This window comes from Chiloscyllium plagiosum, chromosome 17 (genome assembly GCF_004010195.1).
Source record: "Chiloscyllium plagiosum isolate BGI_BamShark_2017 chromosome 17, ASM401019v2, whole genome shotgun sequence".
Taxonomy (NCBI): Eukaryota; Metazoa; Chordata; class Chondrichthyes; order Orectolobiformes; family Hemiscylliidae; genus Chiloscyllium; species Chiloscyllium plagiosum.
The window spans coordinates 59,465,464-59,484,708 of record NC_057726.1 but is presented as its reverse complement, the minus strand read 5'-3'; the positions used below and the strand labels follow the sequence as shown (position 1 = coordinate 59,484,708).

At 40.7% G+C, this 19,245-nt stretch overlaps 1 protein-coding gene across 2 annotated transcripts in view; it reads left to right on the top strand.

Moving 5' to 3' along the window:
* The window catches only part of LOC122558539 (Golgi apparatus protein 1-like), a 140,147-nt gene extending 120,902 nt beyond the window's left edge, over nt 1–19,245 (top strand). The window contains exons 19-26 of one of the 2 annotated variants that reach the window (XM_043707238.1): nt 1,569–1,706; nt 5,767–5,890; nt 7,565–7,707; nt 9,802–9,903; nt 10,059–10,166; nt 10,877–10,997; nt 12,803–12,909; nt 17,005–19,245. In XM_043707238.1, the coding sequence (XP_043563173.1) occupies nt 1,569–1,706; nt 5,767–5,890; nt 7,565–7,707; nt 9,802–9,903; nt 10,059–10,166; nt 10,877–10,997; nt 12,803–12,909; nt 17,005–17,172 (1,011 nt within the window). In that variant the 3' untranslated portion in view covers nt 17,173–19,245. Of the gene's footprint in view, nt 1–1,568; nt 1,707–5,766; nt 5,891–7,564; nt 7,723–9,801; nt 9,904–10,058; nt 10,167–10,876; nt 10,998–12,802; nt 12,910–17,004 lie in introns of both variants that reach the window. The other variant, XM_043707237.1, reaches the window with a different exon arrangement.

The window sequence follows — 19,245 nt, the reverse complement described above, 5'->3', positions numbered from 1 at the left end:
TGCTCATCAACTTTTCCCAAGGCTCTTCTGTTTACAATATAGTTCGCTCTAGAATTAGATTTTCCAAAATGCATCACCTCACATTTGCCTGGATTGAACTCCATCTGCCACTTCTCCGCTCAACTCTCCAGTCTATCTATGTTCTCCTGTTTTCTTTGACACAGCCCTATGCTTTCTGCTACTCCACCAATCTTTGTGTCATCTGCAAACTTACTGATCAGACCAACAGTGCCCTCTTCCCGATCATTGATGTATATCACGAACAACAGTGGCCCCAGCACTGATCTCTGTGGAACATCACTGGTCACCTTTCTCCATTTTGAGAAACTCCCTTCAACTACTATTCCCTGTTTCTTGTTGCTCAACCCGTTCTTTATCCACCTATCTAGAACACCCTGTACACCCTTCACTTTCTTCATTAGTTGACTATGGGGGACCCTTATCAAACGATTTCTTGTATATGACATCTACAGCCCTTTCTTCATCTATCAACTTGGTCACTTCCTCAAAGAACTCTATTAAGTTGGTAAGGCATGATCTCCCCTGTACAAAGCCATGTTGGTTATCACTGATCAGTCCATTCTTTTCCAAATATAAATAGATTTTATCTCTCTGTACCTTCTCCAGCAACTTTCCCATCACTGACGTCAGGCTCACGGTTTGTAGTTACCCGGAATATCCCTACTACCCTTCTGTACAGAGGGATAACATGAGTAACTCTCCAGTCCTCCGGCACTTCACCTGTCTTTAAGGATGCTCCAAAGATATCTGTCAGGGCCCCAGTTATTTTCTCTCTCGCCTCCCTTGGTAACCTGGGATAGATTCCATCCGGTCCTAGGGATTTGCCCACCCTATTATCCTTAGCCTACCCAACACATCTTCCTTCCTTATGTCAATGTGATCCAAAGTAAACCACCTTCTATCTGGAATCTCAATATTCTTCATGTCCCTCTCCTCAGTGAACACTGATGCATGGTAATCATCGGGAATCTCAGGTTTGACGTACAACCTTCCTTCCTTATCCTTTGGTGGACCAACCCTTTCTCTAGTTACCCTCTTGCTCCTTATATATGAATAAAAGGCCTTGGGATTCTCCCTAATTCTACTCGCTAAAGTTATTTCGTGACCCCTTTTAGCCCGCTTGATTCCTCGTTTAAGGTTGATCCTACTCTCCTGATATTCCTCCAAGGCTAGTTCTATTCTTGGCTGCCTGGACCTTATGTACTTTGATTTGACTCTTTCTCTCTCTTTTCCTCCCCCCTCCCCCCACCTAGTAGCATTACTTTGTCTTGGACCCTGTTGGCCTTTAGTTTTTAATGAAAACCTGCAGTATTTGTGCTTATTTGTCAGAAATGGGTATACGAATAGTTTGGAAGGAAATGGTCCGGATGCTGGCAGGTGGAACTAGATTGGGTTGGGATATCTGGTCAGCATGGACGGGTTGGACCGAAGGGTCTGTTTCCATGCTGTACATCTCTATGACTCTATAAATGCTATAATTCTGAGAGTGCAGATTTTCTTGGCCTTCTCTGACTGAGCAACCCTATTTGTGCTCTTACTCAAAACAGGTTGTCGAATGTCTCAAAGATCTTAAGAAAGTTCTGACCACCCGCTGTCATGACAAAATCTTCAAACTGCAAGAGTCAGAAATGAGTGATCCTGAACTGGACTATACCCTCATGAGAGTCTGCAAGCAGATGATTAAGGTACAAAGACAGAAGTTCAGAGGAACTTTCAGTCTGGAAACTTTGCCAGTTCTTCGAAGTAAAGATGGTTCACAAGGCCCAACTTGGACAGAATCTGGCCCTGATCTTGTTATCACAAACCAATATGTTTTGATCTTGAACGGAACTGCTGTGTTTCTAAAGGTGGTGTTTTATTTTATTTTTAGAATAGTAAAACAAAGTTCATGTCTGGAAATGGAAGCAGATGAGATTGAGGAGTAACTAATTTTTCTCAAAATCTTGAAATGTCCTACTCTGTTGAATATTGATGCTTTAGTAAGATCCACAAAGTAAATGTACAATGATGTACCGTATTCCCTAAACTTTAGTGGCTGGAATGTGGAGAAGATCATAGACAAGATTAGAGTGGTGCTGGAAAAGCACAGCAGGTCAGGCAGAATCAGAGAAGCAGGAAGATAGATGTTTCGGGCATAAGCCCCTCATCTGGAATTCCTGATGAAGAGATCCTGACCGAAACATCGATTTTCCTGCTCCTCGGATACTGCCTGACCTGCTGTGCTTTTCCAGCACCACTCTGATCTCCAACATCTGCAGCCCACTTTCACCCTGTGGAGAAGATCATTTCTACAGTAAATCGATCTGCATCGAAACTTTACTGTGCCTTTGGGTGCACTCAGTCTGCATGTAGATCGTCGCCTTTCAAAAATACCCAAGCAAAAACTGTAACACAAGGAAGGGGGTATGTTCTTGTTGTTGTTTGAGTCTCTTCTGTCGACATTGTATTTTTGTAATGTGTTGATTTTTGCATCGTGTATCTCCTCTGCAACCAAGTCTTCTACTTGGCAGAGAAGGAGAAGATAATTAAAAACAAGTCCATAAAAGGGTGTTTGCAACCCACGTGGTTTGGCTGGGTGGCAGCCAAAGAGCTTCTCAAATTTAAATGTTGCAGGTTCTTCATCTAAATCATCCATGACAGGAAACAGTTGGAGAACATCTGTCACACTGTATTCAACCCAACAGGGTATTTGTTTACTTCTGGTCTTCACCATCTGCTCACTTCAGAAGGCAGCTTTGATGGTCAGATCAAGTGCCGCCTTGACCCCTTCATACATAGTTTACAGATTTCCATTGTCACTGGCAATTTGGTTTTCTTAACATGATTAAGCATTTATTTACACAGTTATCTCCTATCTTTTGCACATTTTCATGACAGCATGTGATGATGGCTGCAATTATAGAATACCTTGATTGAAGAAAGGGATGAAGTAGGTCTCTGTGCTTTGCCTCTGATTTACCTCTTCCTCTCCATGCTCCTGACCTTTGCTTTCATTGCAGATTTGGAGGGAATTATCTACCTTTAATAGGTCAGATTGCCAGTTCTGCAATCTGTCAAGACAAAATGCATTGCATGCTTGATGTTATCAGAGAACTTCTCTTCATTGGTGACACTGTCGTCCACACAGAAACTCTAATTAGAAGACTCATGAACAGTCTTTCCCATGTCTTGAATTTGTTCTTACTGTCAAAGTGGCATGAACTTTTTATCATTGACCAAATGTTGCATCTTTGTCATTGACTCAAAGTAACACCTCGTTGGAAATAGTTAGCAAAATCTGCTAACTTGGGTCCATAATGATTGACAATTTGTTCCTTGGTGCAGAACTTGATACATGCGTGTGAAAAATTGCTACCACCTTTGGCTAAATCATGAAATGCACATGAAAAAACACCAAGCTGATCCATAGGACAATGCCAATGGTAATAAGGCTTGTATTCTCAGCTTTTTTTCCCCTATAAACTGTGAAATAAATGCAACCTTGTGCTATTGAGATAAGCTCAACAATTTCCATCTTAGACTGGGTTTCCTCTCACAGTCCAATGATGTGAAAGTTACGTGGATTGGCCATGTTAAATTCCCATAGTGTCCAGGAATGTGTAGGCTAGGTGGATTAGCCATGGGAAATACAAGGTAGGGTAGAGTAAGGGAATGTGTTTGAGTTGGATGCTGTTCAGAGGAGTCAGTGGGGACTCGAAAGGCTGCTTCCACACTAGGGATCCTATGATTGTATAACTGGTGCGACTTATGTTTCTGTCCTGGCAGGACAAAATCATGAATGTAGCAGAGCTCACATGTTTATTAACATTGTAAAACTAAGGCAACTTTGTTGGTTTGGAGATATCCTCAGGTTGGAAAATGGTTGCATGCTCAAGACTTTGTCTGGTGAGGTACCATGAGCTACTCAAAAAGTTGGATGGTCAAGGCTTTTCCTCAAACATCCTTGTAAGCATGAATTTAGAGACCCTAGAAACGAATGATCTAACTACTGTGAAGAATTGCAAATGGGCCTGAATGCTATATAACGGTCAGTCAAAATCCCCATCTTTGACCTAATGTTGAATTGTAGGTAAGTAAGGAACCAACTGAAGAAATTTGGGCCAAGGCTACTAGCCTCATGCTCCACCTTCAATACCATTAACCCCTCTACACTGATCTTAAAACTCTGTGACCTTCGTCTCTGCTCTGCCCTCTGCAACGGGATCCTCAGCTTTCTGACCCACCGACCGCAATCACTGAAAGAACTGCACATCCTCCACAAGAAAACTCAACACTGGAGCCCCCTAAGTATGCGTTCTCAGCCCCCTACTGTACTCCCTGTGCACCCACGACTGTGTTGCCAAATTCCGAGCGAAAGCTGTCTATAAATTCGCTGACGACACCATGTCTAACAACAACAAGTCAAAATACAGAAGGGAGATAAAGGTGCTGCGGTGCAGTAAGTACAAACTCTCTATCAGCATTGGCAAAACTAAAGAATTGATTATGGATTTGAAAAAGAAAGGAGGAGACCACATCCTATCTACATCGACAGAATTGAGGTCGCAAGGGTGGAGAGTGTCAAGTTCTTTGGAGTGACGATACCAACACGTAGTTGTGATGGTCAAGAAGGCACAACACTGCCACCTCTTCCTTAGTGGGGGTCAGGAGATTTGGCACGTCCACAGGGACACTCACCAAATTCTACAGATGCACATTTGAAAGCATATTGTCCAGTGGTTTGGCAATTGCTAATAAGAAATTAAGGAGAGTGGTGCGCGTAGCACAAGCTATCATGGAAGCCAACTTTCCATCCATGCACTCCATTTACGTGGCTCACTGCTGCGGAAAGGCGGCCAACATCATCAAAGACCCTTCACACCCTGGTGGTGATCTCCTTCAACCTCTTCCATCAGGCAGGAGATATAGAAGCCTGAACACGCACCAATAGGTTCAGGGACAGCTTCTTCCCTGCTGTTATTAGCCTATTTATTGGACTCTAGCCTTAAATAATGCTGATCTTGCTAATGTTGATCTCTCTTGTACGCCCTGTGCAATGTTACCTGTATGCCTCCATCTAAATCTTTTGTTCTGTACATCTTTGCTTACTATGATCTGCCTGTACTGCTCGTAAACAAAGCTTTTCATTGTAGTTTGGTACACGTGACAACTAATAAATCATAAATCAACTAACAACTAATAAGTCCTGGGATTGAAATGATTGGCTTGCAACAACTATAACTAACTTCCTTTGTGCAGTTATTACTCCTACTATTTGACATTTCCCATGATTCCCTTTGACATCATACTTGAACAGATGGTGCCTTGATTCAAAACAAAATAAATTACTTCACCTCCTTCTTCAGCTCTTTTCTGTATGTCTGGACGAAGATTATAATGAGGTCGGTATCCAAGTAATGCAGGCAGACCACAAAACAACCATTTGATAGTACCTTGACTACAGCTTCATCACTTTTAGAGTAGATGAATGGGAGTGGGGGTAATTGGTTGTTATAGCTTTCTGCTCTTTTTGTGAACTGGAGATACCTGGACAATTTTACATTATCACAAGAGTAGCCACAAGGGCACAGCTAGTTCTGAAGCATAGGTCTTCTCTACTTTGCTAACATTCTGTTGTCAGGAGCCATGTTCTTTGCTGTATCCAGTGCCTTCAGCCTTTTCTTGATAGTATGTAATGTGATTTGGATTATGGAAAGAAACTAAGACGAGTTGATTGAACAGTTGTGAATTCTCTTGTGATTACAGCGTTACTGTGCTGATGCTGACTCAAAGTACGTGTTGCAGTGCTTGAAGCAGAATAAGAATGCCGAATTGATGGATCCTAAATGCAAACAGATGATTACTAAGCGACAGATTACACAAAACACAGGTATGTGCTGTTGATCTCCGAAATCCTATCAAAAGTCATGGTTAGAAATCTCCTATGTTGGGCCCTGCAGTCTTGTTTGAGAGCGAGGGACTGGAGAAGAATAAAATTTGACACTTGGTTGCAGGCTTTGTGTAGATTTAGGGAGACTCTGTGCTGGGAGCCCCACCTGCCAGAATCAAGGATCAGTTGATTTACATAGAGTATTTATTGTCAGCATAAGGGAACCTTTTTTCTCACTTTACACACTAGTTCCAGAAGTGTCAAGCCCTGCCCTGCTCTCCCCTTATTCAGCTTCTGGTCTGGCCTTTGCACCAGTTGTTTCATGGACAGATTGATTTTGTGCAATCTCTTAGCATCTATTTCTCCACGCATAGCAAGATGATTTAGTGATCCTTTAGCTTGGGTGTCTGGGTGCCATGTTCTCAGTGCTTTAGAAATGATCTGATTCCAGATTGGAGCTCATGGTATTGTGAATGCTGTTTGTTTCTCAAGTGAGCAATTATTCATTTTTCAGTCAGTTTACAATATTGCTCTCAACAGAATGATAAAGCTGAGTTGGTGAAGTGCATTAAAGTTGCAAGAAAGTTATTCTAGTTAGTCACTGTTCGATTTCAGAGGCATAGTACAACTGCATTTATAAATAGCCAGTTATGCAAAATGTAGGAAAGAAGTGGCCGAATTCCAATTGAATTAAATCTTGGATTATCTGTACATTAATTCCATTCACCAATGCCAGCTCCTCCACCCCAAGGCTTGTCAAAGGAAAAGAGTTCCATATCCATTAATAAACTTAGAACAATCAGTGTCAATTTTGAAATTTTCAGTTGATTCCCAGTCTCAACAAATTTGTGCAGGACAAAATTCCATTAACCTTTGGTGCTTTCACTCCATGCACCTTAAAAACCACACTTGTCAAAATGAAGATATGGAATTAACAAATACAATTGTGGTAGCCATTAAGGGCAAATTATTTATTGGGTTTTTAAGTTGTTTTCTCACACTATTTGGGGTTTTTGGGTGGCACAGTGGTTAACACTGCTGCCTCACAGGGACCGGGTTCAATTCCAGCCTTGGGTGACTGTGTGGAGTTTGCATGTTCTCCCCATGTCTTTGTGAGTTTCCACCGGGTGCTCTAGTTTTCTCCCACAGTCCAAAGATGTTCAATTTAAGTGGATTGGCCATGCTAAATTGTCTGTGCAGACTAGATGGATTGGCCATGGTAAATGCAGGATTATGGGCATAGGATAGAGGGCTACGTCTGGGTGGATGCTCTTTGGAGAGTTGCAAACCCGATGGGCCAAGTGCTCTCTTGCTGCACTGATGCTATAGTTTTCTGTGCAGCCATTCTGTCTCCAGCCAGTTGATACTAGTCTGGCCGAATATGAACTAAATAGCTGTAAATTACCAGAGTAAACTTGATTTCATGTCTTCTCTAGGGAAAGCCCCTGATCTCAAACAGTTTCTCATTCCAGTATAGTTGAAATGGCAACCTAACAAGTGAACCCATGTTATTTTACTGCAGCTCAATATTGTGCTCTTTCTCGGCTTCTGAAAAGATTTTAGCTTTAAAATCTACTGCAAGTGCAGCCATATGACTGACGTTCACACCTTGATTAGTTCAACTTCCATGTATTAGTGTGCATTACTTATTTCAACGTTTTGTGCTTGTTTCAGATTACCGTTTAAATCCTGTTCTGAGGAAAGCCTGTAAGGCTGACATTCCCAAGTTCTGCCAGTCTGTTTTGAATAATGTCAAGGATGGCAAAGAGCTGGAGGGTCAGGTTGTCTCCTGTCTGAAACTGAAATATGCTGACCAGGTACTGACAGGACAGGTGGGCCACCAAGGAGACCATGATGTTGAATCACATATTGGTCATTCAGCTTACTCACTATTCTCTTTTGCTCTTTGTTACACGACTCAGAAATAAAATTCTGATAAATCAGATATGGAAGCTACTTTGGTCAAAAATGTATCTTTTTGATTATTTAAATGGAGGAATTAGGGCAGGGATAGCTGGGAAAGAATTCTCATTGCGATGAGGGACTTTACATTTCCACGATTCTGTAAAGTTCAGCGTTTGCTTGCCATGAGTGTCAGCAGGGTCATGCTGTAAATCCAATGCTATTCTTTTTGTGCTCAATTTAGATGACATACCAGAAACCATTGCCATATTTTAGGTTCATCTTTACACTTGCATTTTCAGAAAATGGTGAAAATATTTTTTAAGAATAGAATTCATTGAACTTTTATATCCATTTTAATGTGAATTTACAGAACAATATCAGATCAATATTACAGAGCAATATTTGTGTATATTGTGTGGTCTTGCCCACCGTATCCAGACTTAATTTGTCAGACCACTTCAAGAACACGGAGTTTTACTGCAGATACTTAGAGTAATCAATATGAGGGAATGCTGCTCACAATATCTGAAATTGCACAACTTTCAAAACTTTATTGTACTTTCAAGCCTGCCTGTGCTATTTCTGATGAACATTTATATGTAATTGCATCATTAAATAACTTAATCCAATAAAAAAACGAAACTAGTGGAAAGCACTTGGTAATGCTCATGGGGAAAGAAACATTGTTTTTAATGGTAGATCACTAATCTGGAGCATAAACTCTTGTTTTTAACTCTCTCCAGGTTTTACTCAAATTGAGTGTTTTGCAGCACTTCGTTTTTGTTTCAGGTTCTCAACAGTTGCATTATTTTGCAATCTATGTAATGCAGGTACACTTTAGAAGTTCAGTTAGAGATAAGCTCAGTGCTGACAAATGTTGCAAAGTTTGGTGAGCAAGTATAGCCTCACTGTATTGTTTAAACAGCAGAGGAGTTTTCTGTGTGTTTATGGCCACCAGATCTTGTCATTTTACAAAAGACATGCAAAAAAAAATATTTTTTTCAAATACTACTTCACTAACAATTACTTTATTAATTCAAGATCCAGTGGCTGAGGGTAGCTAATGTCTTAACAGAAATCACTGGCTGCCATTAGTAAATGGGACACCCTGTTGAATTGAATGAATAGGGCAAGTATGTTACGCTAAAGTTGCTTCAGGCTGGAATTTTCTGAGAAAGGTGATGACTCTTCCAAACTTTTGGCACTGACAAGAGTTATCCAAATGGGCGGATATTGTTTTCACAGTGCTCTTTGAACATGACCTTTTATGGATCTTGCCCTGCAGTAAGCAGAAATATTAAGCTCATTCCAATGGTAGAACTAAACCAAGAACCTTCCAAGCTATATTTAGAGTCAGCTTGATGGTCGCATCTCCTGCTCCTCAGATGCTGCCTGACCGGCTGTGCTTTTCCAGTACCACACTTTTTGACTCTGATCTGCAGTCCTCATTTTCTACTAGTTGATTATACCTTAATACGAAGCTTCTTCCAAGGATGTCCGCCTTGAAAAAGTTCTCCTCCTCCTTCTACAAAGATCTTAGTGAGTCTCTCTCACTGCAACCCCCAGGTCATCTCTTCTGCCCTGAAATTCTTCAGCCACATCCTGAAACCGATTCGCTACTATAGCCACCATCCCACCTTCCGCTCTGACCTATCACCATCACCCCCCAACTTTATTTACCTCTTGCATTCCCTCTAGTCCCACTCCCTTTCATTTATCTCTCAGCCCCCTTGGCCTCCCCTACATTCCTGATGAAGAGCTTATACTCAAAACGTCAACTGACTGCTCCTCAGTTGCTGCCTGACTGGCTGTGCTTTTCCAGCACCACACTTTCTGACTCTGATCTCCAGCATGTGCAGTCCTTACTTTCCCCTCCTTGATAGTGACATGGTTTGACTTAAAACAAATTCATGTTTTTCATTTTACAATGTTATGAGAGCAGGGATTATTGTAGCTTGTGTTAAAGTGGCTGAGGTCCATCTGACAAATTTCTCGTTTCTTGGTAGCGTTTGTCTTCTGACTGCGAAGATCAGATCCGTGTGATTATTCAGGAGTCAGCCTTGGATTACAGGCTGGATCCTCAGCTGCAGATACACTGCACTAAAGAGGTGGGTCAAACTATGCTGACAATAGAAAAGGTGGGGAAATATGAGTTATTGTTGGTAATAGTGTCAAAGATAATGAAGCATAATTTGTTGGGGGAGGTCGGGGGCAGATTATAACTAGAATCATCCTGTAAAATTTGCTTGACTACTTTTTTCAGATTAACACTTTGTGCGCTGAGGAGGCAGCAGCACAGGAGCAAACTGGGCAGGTCGAGGAATGTCTGAAAATCAATCTGCTGAAGATTACGGCTGAACCTTGCAAAAAGGTAACGCTGTTGGATAATGCATTATTGCTCTGCAGGTTAATTGTTGAAGTACTTCAAGTCAAGAGAAAGTTAATCTAAATACAGATTCAAAAATTATTGAAAGTAGTAGTGCAGGTTAATAAAGCCATAAAAATACAAACAGTGCACTGAGATTGAGTTCCAAAGACATACAATTCAAAAGTTATGAATTCAGAAGTTATGTGAAGCTTTTACTAAACATTGGTTAAACTAGACTGAAATTCTGTGTAGGGCTTTTTTGACATACCTAAAAGTTATAGTAGTTTTGGAAATGATACCAAACAAAATTTAGAAAAGTTAGGCCTTTTTCTGAAAGAATCAGCAGGCTACTATGCTATGCATCATTAGTGGTGTAGGGAATTAATATTATAATGCACAAGTATGTGTGGGACATACTGGATGATCTTTTCTGACTGTCATAGTTTATATGTTGGCAACTACTGTGAAAGGGTGTGATGCTGAAATCGCTTGTTGTTGACAAATATGGCACAGCATCCACTATATCGTTGATATCAATGTCCTTTCCACTTTGAAAGTGGTCGGTGTTGTTTATTGTTTCCTGGTGTTTACGGCTTATCATTGCACTGCGTCAGAGCCAATTGAAGTTGAGGTTTAAGCTTTCTGTCAGTTTCAGGTCTTGACTGGAGAGCATAGATTGCTTTTGTTTTATTTAATTGATTTTTTTTCTGTAGGAAGTCTTGAATATGCTGCAAGAGAGTAAGGCAGACATCTTTGTGGACCCAGTGCTACATGCAGCCTGTGGCCTTGATATCAAACACCAGTGTGCTTCAATTCAACCTGGCAAGGGACGCCGTAAGTGAATCAAATTCAACTAGATGATGGTAGCAGGCGCAGTGTTTAAATGAGTAGATTATTCTAATCAGCCTTATAATTTGGTAAAAGGTGAGGTTGCTACAAACCCACCACTTAACTATCATGATCTGTGTTTGTTATGCAGCAGAGAAAGGGTTATAAATATATAAATTGTTATCCATTGAAGCTCGTTGATGAGGTAATGTTTGCTGTGGAAATACATCATTGAGGATTAGTGTGGAGGGAGAGTTATCTTCAATCCAAACCTGGCCTGTCATTTTTGTTGCCTCAAGCATGATATCACCACCTAACATATTTCCTCCCATACCGCTTCCCTACTCTGGATTCTGAAGGAACTCTTTTCAAATCAGTGACATACTTGTATACTCTTCAATCACTCCACTGCCTCAGAAGCTGCATCTTCCTGTCTGAATGCAGGAGAAACAACATCTCTGTTAGCTCTCTCTTCCCATTGCACAAATACAACTTTAAGTTCATGTAACAAGTCTTCTTGAAGCAATTATTTGCTTGTATTTTTGTATTCAGTATATTGTTTTCACTGGTCAGGATATAGTGTCCTCTGTGTCGGATAAACTAAAAGGAGCCTTGGTTACCCCTTTGTGACAACCTGAAAGCATAACCCCTTGTTTTCGGTCACCTGTCATTTTAATTTTAAAGCCTCTCTGCCTCTATATTGCTCCAATGAAGCTCAACATAACTTTGAAGAACAGCATCTCATGTTTGAATTAGGCACATGCATCCTTTTGAACTCCATGCTGAGCTCACAACTTGAGTCCATAATCTCTGCCCCTGATTTTTAGGTATCATTTTGTTGTGCTTATTGACAGATTCTCCCCTTTTTGTTTCTTTGCTTTGTTACCATTCCCTTTTGTTTTGGGCCATCCTCACTGTTGTCACTTAATCTTGCCTTATGCCTTATTCGACTTTTCTCCCCCACAATCCTTTCCTTGTCTCATGTCTCATTTGACTGTCTCCCCCACAACCCTTTCCCTGCCTCTGCCTTTCTTAAAACTTGTTACAGCTTTAACTTTGTTCAGTTTTAACTGAAAATCAAAGATTTGAAACATTCACTCTCTTTCTTAGTGCTGTTTTACTTGTGATATTGTTTCCAACACATTGTGAATGCTAGAAATTTGAAGTAGAAACAGTATTTTCTTTAGTGCATTTAAGAAAAAATTTGAAGGATTATAGAGAGTGGGCAGGAAAATAGATTTGAGATCGAGATGAGATCATGATGGAGCAGATTTAAGAGGCTGAATTGCCTACTGCTGCTCTTAGTATTTATGCTCTTACATTTTTGGGCATCCTGAAGTAATGAAAGATGTTGCATAAATGCCAGTCTTTTCTTTAAATTCTAAAAAGAATGTAAGCCCACTATGATCATGTGTTAGTAACCTCCTCTGTTAGTATCTGTAGGCTCACAAATGTTTGTGTAAAAGGCTATAGTAGGCTCTGGTATTTTCAGTCTTCATGGGACTCTAGGATTCCATTCCTTTTTCATGGTAGCTCCAATGCAGCAGGGAAGATATAACAAGCTTTGACTTTCTTTGCTGTGGCTGGTGTAGGGAATACTTCTTCAGTTCCTGAAATAATAATTTTAGTTAACAAAGCATCATTTAACCCTAATTCAATTTTTAAATAAGTTTTATCTTTCATTCAGTGACGTGTTTTTAATATTTGACAGTAATTTATTAATTTATCAGAAATAGTGTTCGTCCTCCTGGCACCCAGTTTCCCAATCTTGTGTTGTTGTTTATTGAACTATATTTTTCTTGTTTCTGCAGAAATGTCTTGTTTGCTGGAGGCACTGGAAGATAAAACTGTGAGATTACAACCAGACTGTAAGAAGAGACTACAAGATCGTTTAGAAATGTGGAGTTATGCAGCCAGGGTAATGCTCAGCAATTTTTGATGGGATCTTCACCTGTGCCCCATTGTCATACTACTTCTTGGAAGTTTGGATGACTAATGTATCCTGTTTTCCACCCTCCTAATCTTCCACATGCCTGTTTATCAGGTATCGCCCTACCTCTGCCTTAAAAAAATTTAAACATATTGCTTCCTTTTGAGGAGAAGTGTTTCAAAGACTCATATCCCTTAATGATAGAATTGACAGTGAATGGATGGCTAATAGGGTGGTCAATAAGGGTGATCTTAAAGAGTGTGGAACTGAATATGTGATCACACATACTTAGGGCAGGATAGGGCGGCACAGTGGTTCGTGCTGCTGCCTCACAATGCCAAGGAGCGGGGTTTGATTCCAGCCTTGGGCAACAATTTGCACATTCTCTCTGTATTTGCATGGGTTCCGTCAGGTGCTCTGGTTTCCTCCCACAGTCCAAACATGTGCAGGTTAGGTGGACTGGCCATGCTGAATTACCCCCTGGTGTCCAGGGGATGTTCTGGCTAGATGGATTACCTATGGTAGATGTGGAGCTATGGGAATAGGTTGAGGATGGGAGGGGATTTATGGTTGGGTTGAGGGTGGGATGCTGTTCAGAGGGTCAGTGTAGACTCGATGGGTCAAAAGGCCTGTATCTGCGCTCTAGATTTCCATGATTCTATACGGTTTTCTTTTATTGATTTGATTTATTATTGTTACATGTACCGAGATACAGTGAAAAGTATTGTTTGTGAGCTGGTCAGACAAATCATACTGTCTATAACATCAGGGTAATAGAGCAGAATGCAGAATATATTGTTATAGCTGCAGAGAAGGTGCAGAGAAAAATCAGCTCTAATATGAGAGGTCCGATCATAAGTCTGATAATGGCAGGGAAGAAGTTGTTTTTCAATTTGTTGATAATTGTATTGTAATTGCATCTGGTTTGTTATTAATGTCATGTGCATTCAGAAACAAACTTCACTTCTATACTTGTGTAATATCTAGCCTTACTGCTGGTGCAACAGCTTTGGTGCATTCTGTCCTTTCCTGTCACACTCTTGAATTGTCATTTTCCTTGTGTCTATCTTTCTTTTTGCCTGGTCTTTATTTTCACTTCTTTCCATATTTAATCCCTTGTCCCCATGATTTAGTTTAAAGAACTCTCTATAACCTTGCCACACAACTCACTGGGAACGCAGCATGGATTAGGTGAAGACAGTCCCAATGGCACAGCTTCCATTTTACTTGGTTTCACTTCCTCATGAATCAAGACCTATTTCTTCCACATTGATCTTTGAGCCATGCATTTAAAATTAATCTTAACTATCCTATGCCAGTTTGCCATGGCTCAGGTCGTGAGTCAGAGAAAATTACCTTGGCAAATTTGATGTTTAATTGGCCCCTTAGCGGAACTGTCTTATCTTGCAGTCTATGCTTTCGCTCCATATAGGTAGCGAGAACCTTAAATTGTATTGACACTTGCAAAGTCTGAAGCTCCTCTACTTTTACCTTTGTGGTTCTTTTACCTCACTTGCAGAAATTACCATTATGCCCCAACCACTGACCAAATCAGAAGATCTCAACTTTAGGATTGTGACTGATTCCTGGAATAAAGTGTCTAAGTAACTTTCCTTCCCAGGTATTTGGCAGTGTCTGCCGCTCGGTCCTCGGCTCAATGACTATACTCTTCAAGCAGCAGGTGTATTTGCCTTGGAGATCCCATATCCCACAGTTACTACACCACATACTCTGTCATCTTTGTGTTCATTCCTTTTTTATTTTGGTTAATTTTTGGTAATTCTAACAAATTTAAGCTTTATGACTGGAAGAAAATTTTACTAAGAAGGCCTTAGAATTACAGAAAGTTATTGTAGTTTCGTAAGATAATACAAACCAAGTACTTGGCTGTTTACCTGTGACATTACAGTTTTGTATCTTTGACTCTCCCAAAGTAATCAGTCCATAGACATCTGGTCTGTCCTTCTGAACTGCTTTTATAGAACACAGAACAATACAGCGCAGGACAGGCCCTTTGGCCCTCAATGTTGCGCTGACCTGTGAACTGATCTAAGCCCATCCTCCTATACTAGCCCATCATCATCCATATGCTTATCCAAGGACTGTATAATTGCCCCTAATGTGGTTGAGTTAACTACATTGACAGGCAGGGCATTCCAAATGCTTAACGCTCTGAGTAAAGAACCTGCCTCTGACATCTGTCTTAAATCTATCACATCTATACCCCTCAGTTTGCAGCTATGACTCCTCGTACAAGCCAACATCATCATCCTAGGAAAAGGACTCTCGCTGTCCCCCCTAACTAATCCTCTGATCATCTTGTATGTCTCTATTAAATCCCCTGTTAGCCGCTTCTCTCCAAATATGAGCAGACCCAAGTCTCTCTCCTTTCCTTAAGACCTTTCCTTCAGACCAAGCAACATCCTGGTAAATCTCCTCTGCACCTTTTCCAATGCTTCCACATCCTTCCTGTAATGGGGCGACCAGAATTGTACACAATATTCCAGGTGAGGCCGCACTAGCATTTTGTGTAGTTGCAGCATAACATTACGGCTCCGGAACTCAGTCCCTCTACCAAAGAAACCTAACACACCGTATGCCTTCTTAGCAGCATTACCAACCTGGGTGGCAACTTTCAGGGATCTATGTACATGGACTCCAAGATCCCTCTGCACATCCACACTACCAAGAATCTTTCCATTGACCCAATATTCTGCCTTCCTCTTATTCTTTCCAAAATGAATCACCTTGCATTTATCTGCATTGAACTCCATTTGCCACCTCTCAGCCCAGTTCTGCAGTTTATCAAAGTCCCTCTACAACCTGCAACATTCTTCCACACTGTCCACCACTCCACCGACTTCAGCATCATCTGCAAACTTACTCACCCATCCACTGATGCCTGCGTCCAAGTCATTTATAAAAATGACAAACAGCAGTGGTCCCAAAGCAGATCCTTGTGGCACACCACTAGTAACTGGACTCCAGACTGAATAGTTTCCATCAACCACCACTCGCTGCTTTCTTACAGAAAGCCAGTTTCTAATCCAAACTGCTAAATCACCTTCAATCCCATGCCTCCATGTTTTCTCCAAAAGCCTTCCATGTGGAACCTTATCAAAGGCTTTACTGAAGTCCATGTATGTCATGTCAACTGCCCTACCCTCATCCACATATTTGGTCACCTTCTCAAAAAAATTCAGTGAGGTTTGTGAGACATGACCTGTCCTTGACGAAACCACGTTGACTATCTCCAATCAAATTGTTGCTTACTCGATGATTATAAATCCTTTTCTCTCAGTTCACTGTTCTTCTCATGCTACTTCACACAGGACTCATTGCACTTTCTCACTCTGCTAGATCTTGGGGTTCATGCTGCCTTGCCCAGTGATTTATACTGGGTTCACTATTTCCTCTCCTACAGCTTCGCACTGGGTTTGTGCTACCTTTCCCAAAGTCGGCTTTCCACTGAGTTCGCTGCCCATTTTGTGTTACCTTACAGTGGGTTCGTGCTCCTTCTTGCACTGCTTTACACTGCGTTTCCCGCTCTTTTCTTGCTCTGCTTCACGACTCTTCATTTATGCTGCTTTACTTTGGATTCACTGCTTTTCTCTGTACGGGGAGGCCAGAAAACTATAAACTGAAATTCCTCTTTTTTCTCTGCTATGTTGTCAGCACTAGATTCTTTTCTAAGTGTGTAGTGTGTCCCAAAGTGTAGCTCTATGTTTCACCTTGTACATCTTGAATTTGAAAACTGGTAGGGATGTTGGACATAAATTTGATTCATTACAATAATCGTGAGCGATGTTGCTGGAGGGTAAATACATTTTTCGGCAGGTCCCCAAAGTTGGTGTCATGAGGACTGTAGCAGAGTTGTGACAAGTCTATGTAATGGTTTGCTTTTTTGTGTTTTCCTCGTGCACTGCAAGGGTTGATTGAAATTGCCAGTCTAGATATCTTCTAGTGAATTCATGTTCATAAAACTATCAGTTATTCATAAACGTCTATTGCTTGGTTGTCATGGTGTATAATCCTGCTTTATGAAGCTCATCTGTTAACACAGCATTGTTATTTTTCTTATAGGTTGCTCCGGCTGAGGGATTTGCAGACTTAGCCTATCAAGTTATGGCCTCTCCATCCAAAAATTATCTTATGGGCTTGTTGGCACTGGGAGTGTGCATCCTATTTCTACTGGGTATGACCTGTGGCAGGATCACCAAACGAGTGACACGGGAACTGAAGGATAGGTAGAGCATGGCCCAAGCCTGCCTTTGTACAGCCTCTGTATAGTCTCCTCAAATAAGAGCAGCAGACACAGTCCAATCCTTCACATTTTCTCTCTGTTCTGCACAGATTTTACCTGCAAAACAAACATGCGAGCCAACAGCTGCTGCCTTTGTTCCAGCCGGACTCCTCTCTTTAGTTTCCTGTAGACTTGGTTCCCATTGTGTATCTGAATCATGTTCACCCAGATCAAACAAGTCTTACTAGTAGCAGTCTCATCCAACAGAGATCCTCACCTGTAGGAAAGGTATCTGCCACAAATGGAACAACTCCAAAGAACTGTCAGTTCATATAGATTGTAGGTTACTTTCGATACAGTCTGCTTTAGCTTCTTGTTGTATTCCTTTTTGATGTTTGTACAAAACTTATTGGTCTTGCTTTTTATTTGAAGAGTTGTATTTTCACATTTTTGGTGATGGTGAGGAGGTGGAGAAGAAAAGCTAGCTACTTTTCCATCCATTGTAGTCCACCTTGGAAATTCAGTGCTGAATATTGGTGGCTGAAAAGGACCTATCTCTGCAGTTTTAGAGAATTGAGCTATCCTCTAAGATGCCGAGAGGTATTGAACTGAACATAATTTGCTGTTTATTTGAGATATTTGGCATTATGTGAAATTGTGATAGCCATTCACATATCCTATGTTTTGATGGTTGACGGGTGGTAGGCTACCTGTCCTATGGCTTCACTTCTTGGGTTGATGACACTCACTCTGATGTCTTTTTTTCCCTTTGTTTCTCAGTTGAAGTATGTCAGGGGGCTGTCTACAAAGTTCGATACCGAATCTCTAAGACAGTTTACCCTGCAAATGTGTAAAAGATATGTCACTTCTGATGTCCTTGGTGAGGCTAGGAACTGACCTTTTTCTGAAGTAAGCCATGGTTCATGAAGATGTACATGTATTTCTCTACATTTGTGCACTTTTATTTCACAGCTGTTTTCTGCTTACGGTACTCTGGGAAAAGTTTGATTAGTAGGAAATAAGGCAGCTGGAAATTGTTGAGTTGAATTTTAGGAGAATGAGGTAATTTCATATAATTGTGTAACTTAATTGTGCAGTCACGTTGGTACATGCTAAGGTGGCATAGGGTGTACAGCATTAAACATTTGCATAGTGGTGTGTTGTAAGAAATACGCTGATTTGGTCTAGAAATACTTCAACAGAATAAACTTCTGAGGTAGTATGTTTGCTCATTTTAAATATTGTATTCAAGCAATTGCCAGAATCTACTCTTTTGAAGTATCTTTTTTCAAGCTGCAAATGTCATTAATGCAGGTTAGTTTGCACAAGTTGTTTTAATCAGCCTCAGTCATCAACAGGATCTCTGTTGGATGTGCTTAGGATGCTACCAATGATCAATACCATTTCACTAAACTGTGTTGTAAATCCCATTGGCCATTGTTCTCTTGACAAATTGCTTCTGAATAACAATCTAATCAGGAAATGTACATTTTAAATACTGATCTCTTGACTGCTAACAGAAGTATCATGCACATTTTATTTTCTCCTTGAATCTTCAGCCTTATTTATTGTTTACTAATAAATTCTAGTAGGGTCACAGCCTGTAATTGTTGACTCTTTTCTGTTGCCTTCTGTTTTAAGTTCTTGTGTGGATTTGCCTGGTTACTTTGGTGACTGCCGTTATGGTGAGGGGGTGGCCTGCATGTTGCAGACTTGAGATGATCTGTTTTTTTTATTTCCTTTGTATTAGGGGTGTTTAAAATTTTTTAATACAGAATATCTGTAGTGAAATTGTGTACAGTGAGACTCTTTGGCATCACCCTGAGTGTTGTACAGACAAGATGCCAAAAGTCGTGCGTTGTACTGCTATAGGTGTTGATGTCACTTTGAAGTAAAATTTACAAACTGTCAGGTTTTGTAAATTTTTTGTGTATAAAATCCGCTTCATGAACGTACAAGATACTTGTTCCCGATCATGCTGTGTAATTCAAAATGTTAATGAAATCCTAACATACAGGCTCATTATTCTGTACAGAAGAAATGGCAGAATTTATTAATAAAATGGTCTGCAGGTTTTTAAA